The sequence below is a fragment of the Dermacentor andersoni genome, chromosome 5 (assembly GCF_023375885.2).
Source record: "Dermacentor andersoni chromosome 5, qqDerAnde1_hic_scaffold, whole genome shotgun sequence".
NCBI lineage: Eukaryota > Metazoa > Arthropoda > Arachnida > Ixodida > Ixodidae > Dermacentor > Dermacentor andersoni.
In genome coordinates this window covers 110,639,423-110,648,998 of record NC_092818.1, presented here as the reverse complement: position 1 = coordinate 110,648,998, position 9,576 = coordinate 110,639,423, and the positions used below count along the sequence as shown (strand labels likewise).

Genomic DNA, 9,576 nt, shown 5'->3' with positions numbered 1-9,576 from the left:
AGAGCTATCTGGCAGTGCCATGGAAGTCTTCTGAGACGGCTTCAAAGCAGTATTATGACAACTAGGTGTAGCAGTTATGGCTTTATTGGCGAGCATGGCAACCAATATTGTAGAATTATTGTTGAACGATTTCGACCGAAACGCAAATTGTTGGCGAACTTGAATGAAAACAAAGTGGTACAATGAACAAAATATTCCACTAAAGTAAGTAGGAATTCACTGTAGATTTCCCGAAGATGAAAAAAAAAAAGTGCTCCTGCTTGCTTGCATAGTCGTGTCCTTTATTATGTAAATATGTACTGCGCAACATAAGCATTGAAACCTACAATAGCTAATAGAACTGACGTTGCACTGCCAGCGTTAATAGCATTGAAGAATGTTAGCGCAGGGAGATGCAGTCGCAGCATGTAATGCCACTTAGATCAATCATGGTTTGGTCTGTAACTTTTGTATGCTTGGAATAATTGGGAACCACTATAATATAATATATGGTCAAGCTATAAAGAAAGCGCAACATCATTTTTTTCTAAACAAGACGGAGACAGGCACGCGCATACATAGCGAAAGTAAATTTTTCTTTCAAGCGCCTTGTAGAAATACAAGTTATAACAAATAGCTAACAACAACATTAATATTTTACTGACGCAGTTCTACCTGTGCTTCTACTTCCATGTCATTGCACGTAAGTTATTTGCGTCCGTCGTATCTGTTGTTAGCCAACAATAGCCGGTTAGTTTCAACAGTTTCGATTTCATTCTCTTGATAGCTAACGCATGCTAACGTCCCAAAGCGGACGGAGTTTTTCGCTTCCACCTTTGCTATACCTTTGTTTGTGGTTAAGTCTGCATTGAGCCGACTCCATCTTCCCGCTCAACTCATGAAGTGATGATATGGTGAAGTATTGTACTGCCGTGGAGGAGAAAGCCGTAGCTCGTCGTAGTCCTTCCGGGCCCTGCTTTCACTTGTTTTGTAGCAGTGCGTGTGTTTGTTTAGGTATAGCAGAGACAGCATGCGAGCTCGCAGGGGCAGAGGCCGTGCGGGTGACAGATACGACCGACGTCAAACTGGACGTGGTGATACGATCGATGCTCCACGACAGACAACTGTCATAGGAACGTGTCAGGATATGTGCCCGCCGCGAGAACGCCAGTGGTGAGTGCTCGCCGTTGCACTTCGTGTGTTCTGCATCCCGAGTGGTTACTAGTCTTTGAACATAAGTTCACGTGCAATTTTGCGTTTCAGGCGTGAAAAAGAGCGCCTCCTCCACCCTTTCGAGATCGCCGAAGGCACCGAAAGTGATGTCCGGTACGATGCATGATCATCTCGCTATGATGCCAGTCTCTGCCGGCCTTGGATCACTGTAAATGAACTGACGGCGGAAGCTCCCGTGCTTTTCTGCACGCTGTACTTGTGGGTTCTCACGTGCGGCAGGTGTTGATCTTTTCAACGCGTGACATACAGTGCAACTGCCTAGTGTTTATTGCAGTGGCAGCATATATGATATGCTAAAGCAAGGAATTAAAAATACAGAATAACGAATGAAACAGGGTGTCATGATGGCACCAAGTGTTCTGTCGCAACACCACGTAACGGTACAAGTGATTAAACGTGTGCAACAAATGCAACTAAATATGCTGTTGTGACGCATATATGTCACTTCACCCAAAGCAGTTTCACGACATTTGTTTCTTGCATATAGCAGGACTTTATATAGGGGTCCAAACGGCAAGTGCGAAGCACACATAACAGAAACCAACGGAGGCATTGACAGAAACAGATACACCATCAGTGTAAGCACATCAGCAGCTGGGATGACTAGATTAATTAACAAGCAGACAGCACTCTCAAAACACGCAAAAAAAATTAATCAGTACAACGGGTCCAGAAGCAACCAAAAATGACCGAAATATTTTTCCAGATAATTATTTTTAGACCAGGCAGGTTTCATACGTTTTGTGCATTATTGTTACTGAATTTATTAAAGTATGGCACAAGCGAACATTAATGCAGGCCTTCTTCGTGCCCTCGTACATAGTTCCATTTTTCATATGATTTGGGGGGAAACTGAGCCAATGAGAGCCGGTTTTCGCCTCTTATGTTGCGTGCTTGATGTCTGCCTATTCACATACCTTTGAACAATTCAAGATAAAGCATTGAGAACACTTAAAGAAAATATTGTAAAGTGTACCACATGAGCACAATCTGTAACTGCTGGCTGTCTACAGTATCCTTCAGTGAAAGCTAAACCACTTACTGATCTAAACTGTCTGGTTTATCTTGTCCTTTATGTACAAAAACTAGGGTTGTTCGAATATTGAAGTTTACAAATTAAATATAAATATTTCAGAAAAATTGCCCCTGAATATTGGCTCAAACATACATAATTTTCGTGTTTATAAACAAAGTGAAGTATAAAGTGTATCTGTAGAGTTTGTCTGGTAAAGAAATGGAGTTTAAATAAATTTTCTGACATCTAGCTTTTGTAACATCATTTGCAAACGACCGTCCAGACAACCTAATAAGTTTTAAAATGAGAAGCAACTGCTTTTTTGTTAACTGGGGAACCGCAACAATGGCAGTAATGGGACAAGGGAACAGCGCATCACCGAATGCTCCTACGGTGTTTTGTTCATTGAAGAAGAGAAGTGGGATATTGCAGCACTGCGCGTTATTTTTGGGGATGCAAGCATGATGGAACTGGCCATATAAATCAACACAGCAAATTCACATATAGGCTGCCTAACAGTAAGCAATTCCTATTGGCTGACCGTAAATTATAGAGTGAAGTTATCTGTTGCATGTGATCGCTCAAGAACTGGTGCCTCTGTGCAGCAACCACAGCTTTTCTGCAGCAGAATCATTCTGAACAGTTTGCACTTCCATCTCTCTCTCTCTTCCTCGAGACTGCAATAAGTCTTGTCCCTTGTACAAAAGAGACGAATGTTCTGCCATTTATAAGATATAGTGAATTCTCAAATTGAATAGCAGAGACTATTCGATTTGTATTGAAGAGTTCAACTATTTACATGCCCCTAAAAAAATACCTTACTGTTCTTGGCATTTTTTGCATGTTATGTTACTATAGATAACTAGCATTACCAAGAAAGCATTCGGCCATCACAAAGCTCTGTTTTACCTCCCCTATTACTGCATATTATTCCACAACTTCTTTCCAAGTTCTATGGTTTACCAATCTACCAAAGCTAGCATTCTCACAAGCTCAGTTTTTCGTGTAATTGCACCCATTTAATATGGCGGCTTGCACTGATGTCGTGGCTGCTCTCTTCAAACAGGCAAAATTTAGTGTGCTTACCTTCAGCTCATCTCTAGTAGCTGCATGGCAGGTGTAAATAGTTCCCAAACATGGTGTTTTTTGTGCCACTTGAGAGCCATCAGTTCTGTTACAAATCTGTGTGTATAAAACCAACTTTAGTCATTAGCAGCTTTGTTTGCTCCTTTCAAGGCTATCGATTCGTTGTTATGTAACCTTTAAATATGTTACGTAGCATTAGCAGAAAAATAACACTGTTATGTGTGCATACATGCGTATACAACTCCGCTTAATTAGTCATCTCCAAAGTTCTTACAGATTGTTATGCTTGACAGGTATTACAGAGGGCAGTAGAACAGACAAACTTGCGCGCAATAGTTTTCCAGGCTAGATGATAATATTGACTGCACATATTTTGAATAGCTTACATGTAAAATATTAGTGATGTTCGCATGTGGTGGTGTGTAAATCAACAAAATTGACTAGGCAACAGATTTGTCTGGAAGGCAATTTAGTGTGGTACAATCTTTATGATAACTGGTTCTTGTTCTTGCACTTCATCTGTTACCGCACTGCAAGGCCTTCTTATTTTGCAGTCGTCAAATCTTTTACATACCAGTACAGCTGGCTTTGTGGGATTAATATTGTTACGTAGGAAGACGCCGACGAAAAGCTATATACAAGTATATTTACAAGGCAATACGCCGCACTTGGCCAAAAGGCAACAGCCCGTGCTAGCCTCTCATCATCGTTGTCGTCTTCACCTTGCTCGCCTCTTTGTCATTGCAAATACTGCTCTGTAGCAATATTTTCACTTTCACCAAGTGGCCTTAGGTGCAGTGAACTTAATATGCAACATCATTTGCAGGCCCAAGGCTGACAGAAACAAAGCCATCAAGCAGTTCTCCAGATCGGCTGCTGGACAGAGAGAGGCCACTCCTGATGAATTGAGGCCGCCACAAGTTTTGCTCATGACAACAGCATACTTAATGCGCGTGTGAGCTTTGCATTTTATACCCATTGGCATACCATGCATACATTAACAATCTCTGGTGTGTATATAGACACTTGCAGTGTCCACACCTTTTCTTTGAAATCTTGTGCGAGAACTCAGGGTGCAGTTATTACATGGATAAAGACAAAAATAAAAGATGTCTAAGTGAAGATTTTCTACAATGTGTAAACCAATCACCTTCAGAAAATTAAACCACCATATAAGCGTGTATGTGGTGACTCATATAAACTTTGTAACATAGGCAAGCACAAAATGCACTGATGTACAAATGTATATGTGTGCGTGTGTGTTCACATGTGCCTGCACGCATGCAGAAAAACACATGAAATGAGGACTTTTTGAGAACCAAAGCATTTCACTGAAAATTGTAGCGGCACAAGTGCATTTGATGTTTAAATGCAGTTATTTCACGTTGCAGGATCGCCCCGTCGTGCAGTGGTGACAGTTGGGCTGACACATACCACTTTGTGTGGGACAGATTGTGGGCTGTGCGCCAGGACATGACCATCCAGGATCTGAATGGTGGCGACTGCATCGAAATACTTGAACAGGCTGTGCGTTTTTACGTCTATTCGGCCTTCAGGTACCTTGAAACATAATGATTGCCATGTTGCCCATAATAGAGCAGTACCAACATTATCAGAGTGTGGGTTTCGGCCAGTTGGTGATTCATGATTTTGGCAAGTTACCACAAGCAAAACACGAGACTTGAAGAAATAAACTGCTTCATATTGTTCCTTTCTTCAAGTTTCATGTTTTGCTTGCAGTAACTTCCCAAAATCATGAATCACCAACATTATGTTGCTCATTGAACAGTAGTTAAGCTCTTGAGCTTCGATATGTTGAACACACTTAGTGACTGGCTATTCTATGGCTTATTATGTGACCTGCCTCTTTATGGTGCATGGTCATCAGTCATATTGGTCATATCAAGCATTGATTCACATGGACCTCTTTACGTTCCCCCATTAGTCATAAAAACACAACTTAGCAAAGACTATATGCCATTTTCATCTGTGTACAGGTGCTTTGAAGAAGATGTGAATGCCTTTGATCCTCACATCAACAGCCAGCACCTACAGGAGTGTTTGAAACGTCTGTTAATCCAGTACCAACAGTCCACTGTAGACCAGTGCAGGAACAGACCAGAAATGGAAGCCATCTACATTCTTCACAACCTGGGATCATTTGAAGCTCTAAATCATGCGCTAACCCTTCCAAAGGAAATAAGGTGAGATGAGGGAGAGAGAGAAATATAGCATTTATTAGTCCTTTAAAAGAACTAAGGCCTCCATCTGGGCCTCATTTGTTGGTCCATGCCTCCTGGCTCAGCACATGCTTAATGCGCTGCACCAGATGTGGCCACCATATTTTTTTCAAATGTTCATGCGGGAGTGGTTCACTCCTCCCAGCTGCCGGCAAGATTGTTTCGTTGTAGTTTACAAAGCGTTGTGTTTCTGAAGGTGGAGCGAAGCTTTATATTGCCCTTTTCTAGAGGTTCACATTACAGGACTTGCAGTGTAATGAACTTGACATAACAGTGATGAACAGAAAAATGAGTGGTGCTATTGTAATCAAAACAGAAGTGCACATGTTTAATTCTTTAAAGCTTATCTGCCCTGTGCTTTTAAACATTACAGGGGGCATGGGTGTGTTGCAAGCATTATCACACTATTCTAAAATTAAAATAATTAATTGGAATTAAGAAGTACATATAATGTAACACCATGCTGGCATGTATTTTTCAAGATGAGAACAAACAAATGTGCAAACTGTGTTTGATAAAACAAGATTAATTTCTTGTGCCCTTCGATGCTGTAAAGTTGCAAGTTGCTATTCAATATTAGTGTATCAGCTCACCAATGGCATTGCATACAATGAATACACTCACTCACATGCTCACTCATGGGATATCTTGCACAAAAGAAATATTGATTCTGACTTGCTGTGAGAAGCTTCAGCACATGTGTATGTAGGCCAGATCATTGGAGGGCAGGAAATTTTCAAAGAAGCTCAGAGTGGAAACAATATGTGATTACACATACTAAATTTGATTGCATCAGAATGTGATAAAAAAAAACTGGTCACCTTGGTACCTTGAAAGTAGCCTTGAAAGTATTTCATAGCATCTACTAATACAAAGCGACACACTTATGAGCATGCAAACATCAAGACTGTTCTATTCTAGCTTATCTATACCAGTTCATCAATTGAATTTATGCTTGCACTTTGTTATTTTGCTCAGTTACTGCTTATTTATTCAGCTGTTAAAAATTGGGATCCTTGTTGGATGATTCTCACTGTCTGTGTTTCTATGCCCCCCTTTCCAGAAACAAAGGACACAGTTTTTTTCTTTTTTTTAATCTTCCACTGAAGCCTTCAGCCAGTGATTCAAATTTTGCTGCTTGGGTCTCTAGCACTGCTCTTGTCTACTAGTTTCAGCAGGTTGTATTTGTGCCACAAATGTCATTGGGTGAATGTTTGTTGGATGTGTGCACATTTAATTCAATGTCTGCACATCAGGTACTTGAGAGTTGTCATGTTTTGCTTTTCTCCTTGGCAGAAATCATTCTTTGGTCAAGATTTCTCTGGACACAAGCCTAGCACACAGGAAAGGAAATTTTATCAGAGTCCTGAAAAACTATAGGACCCTTCCCTCTCTTCTTGCTTGCGCTTTGCACTCGCATTTGGAGCTCATTCGAAGGCAAGTGTTCACTGATGCAAATGCTGTTCGTTTGACCTGAATGGCCTTTCACTGGCACAGGCTATTTGTAGTGATGTCAGCAATGGCAGAAAATTAAGTTGTCAGCCATTGCACAAGCCGGTGCGCTAATTTTAAGTCTGGCTCTGGAAGTGGCCCACAGTATTACCACAGGGCCCGCTGTTTCTGGGGGAGAAACTGGGAATAATTCACAGGAGGTGCTAAAATGCGTTGTGAATGTCACGCCAGGGTGATGAAAAAGAGAAGCACGGTGTGACGCAAGCACGGTGTGACGCACCCAGAGCACGGCTTGTGTGGATGATTAGCACTGACTCATGGCCCAAGGGCCATTGCTACCAAGGCAAAGCAGCTACATCAGATGTCTCGAAACATTAAATGTATTCCAAGCACAGAGTGGAGTGTATGCATGAAAAGGATGTAAAGGTGTGAGTGCTTTCAACAGAAAGAGCAGGCTTTGTCCTCGGGGACAAGGCCTCTGGAAAAGAGAGACAGCACATCATCTCCTGGCGTCTATTCAGAAGTTCCTAGCTCACGACCAGCACTCTCTCCTCCCAAACGTTTTCCTTTTTTTTCTTCTTTCTGATGAGAAACACTGTATGTTCCTACAAAGGGGCTTTACAGCTTTAGGAATATGTTTGCAGTACCTTGGTGTTTCCAGTACCTTATTTTGTGGATCATGCTATTTTCGTTTGTGTCATAATTTGTGCATTAAGTGTATGCAAGCACAGGGTTATCTAATGAGGTGGGGATGAGACAGAATTTACTGTACAGTACGAAAAACACAGAATATACATGCAGAGGGGGGACAACATATGGTGCTCACATACTACCAGGTTGTAAGTCAGCACTGGCCTTCTCTGGACTTCCTTCACTGGCCTGCCTTTGCTTCATAGCAGGCAGCTGAAAAGTGAGCAGATGTTAAGCAGTGCCACTATGTAGAATAGTTGACTAGAACTAAAGTAACCAGGGGCTCGTGTTAACTATTATTCACCTTTATATTCACTGGCACGTGTTGCACTATTCAAAATTACTGTTCTTTCCCGGAAAACTTGATGGGTGTGTTCTGTCCCGTCACAAAGCAGCAAGATGAATTTGTGTCCTTCCTCATTGGGCTGGCTATCGACTGGAATACATTGAACACATTTTAAATTAATTTGCTTTGCAACAAAAGATAAATTGCTTTTATTTTACACAGTTAAATGATTTTTGAGAGCAGATATTTAGCAAACTTAAGGGTTACTCAAATTTTCATTTCTATGTTCACTTTCTTCCTCCGTTTTTAAAATGAAAGGGAACTAGCTGCTTGTATGCTCAAACTGACCTCTATGACTATTGTTGTCCTTATAGCATGCTGGAAGATTAAGGTACCTGTGGTTATTGTAGTCTAAGTACGTTGTATTTATTACCACAGAACAGCACTGCAGGTTATGACAGTGGCATTCAGTTCCAAGAACTGCAAGTTCCCCCTGTCCGTGTTGGGCCACTGGCTTTCTTGCTCTGATCACACTGCAAGGGAACTGTGCCGTCTCTACCAGCTACCAGTCCAAGATTCGGAAGTCAATTTTCTCAAAGGTCGTGGAGATTTCACATTAAAACAAGTGAGGACTTTTGTACTTCTTAGCTCCAAGAGTTGGGAACAGTCCGTCCTAGTGCTGTAAAGTGCCGATCCTTGCTGTGATATTCACATTCAAAGAGTATGCCAGCCATTTACGATTTGCCACAAGTGTATTGGCTTTAGCTTACCTTTTAGTAATTCACCACTACATCTCCTTGCTCTCACGATGGCACAGTTAAACATTAAGGCAGACAAATTATAACGAAGTAGTGGATATAATCAATTAATTTTGGCTCCCTCTTCAACTTTGTTATAGGGAGGTTTTACTGTAATGTATAAGTATGTTAAACCTGTTTTGCTATGTTTACAAATGTTCTTTCATTCAAGGAGTATATCGTGTTCAATCTCCTGTTAAGCTGCACATAGCGGCACCACAGTGCTGCCTCTAGAGAATCACTAGGTGCAACTGAATGTTATAGGGTTATTGCTAAACTACACTTTGGATGAGGTGAAAACATGTTATTAGCTTTGTGGTGAATGCATTAAGGTGAACATGTGAACTCACCAGTCTTGTTTACTTCCTCTTCCTTGTCGTGTATTGCGCTGCCGCACTCGTAAAGAGCATGTTCTCAGCTCATGTCAGACAATACTAATCAATAATATTTTTATTGATTTTCAGCTTAAAAAGCACCACGATTCAGCCCTCATGAAGGTCTTATCAGCGACTGACATTGGCACTTTACTCTGTCCTGATGACAAAAGACAGCCAAGTCAACTGAGGTGACGACAGATGACCACAGTTGTGTGTGACAGGGACATGCTTCACTGTGTTGAAAGCCAGGGCAAGAACTTCACCTAATTTATTTACGCATCACAATAAACATGCTCATTTTCATAAACCGAGCTGTTGCTTTGTCTGCTTCTTGGAATAATTCTTGCAGCTAATTTCTTGTGACAGTGTAACAGCTACAATAATATACTGGCTTTATTCATTGGAACAATTGCACTTAATT

At 41.2% G+C, this 9,576-nt stretch overlaps 1 protein-coding gene across 3 annotated transcripts; it reads left to right on the top strand.

The window, feature by feature from the left end:
• Positions 1-679: 679 nt before the first annotated feature.
• Positions 680-9,466, top strand: LOC126531049 (SAC3 domain-containing protein 1). 3 transcript variants are annotated; one of them, XM_050178427.3, is made up of 8 exons: positions 692-1,152; positions 1,243-1,305; positions 4,140-4,268; positions 4,705-4,869; positions 5,311-5,517; positions 6,850-6,990; positions 8,420-8,606; positions 9,243-9,466. In XM_050178427.3, the coding sequence occupies exons 1-8, from the start codon at positions 1,010-1,012 to the stop codon at positions 9,345-9,347; spliced, it is 1,140 nt and encodes a 379-aa protein (XP_050034384.1). In that variant the 5' UTR covers positions 692-1,009; the 3' UTR covers positions 9,348-9,466. The 3 variants fall into 3 exon arrangements, with proteins under 3 accessions (XP_054926898.1, XP_050034385.1, XP_050034384.1); XM_055070923.2 differs by lacking the exon at positions 5,311-5,517 and having other exon boundaries at positions 680-1,152; XM_050178428.3 differs by lacking the exon at positions 1,243-1,305 and having other exon boundaries at positions 685-1,152.
• Positions 9,467-9,576: the final 110 nt, after the last annotated feature.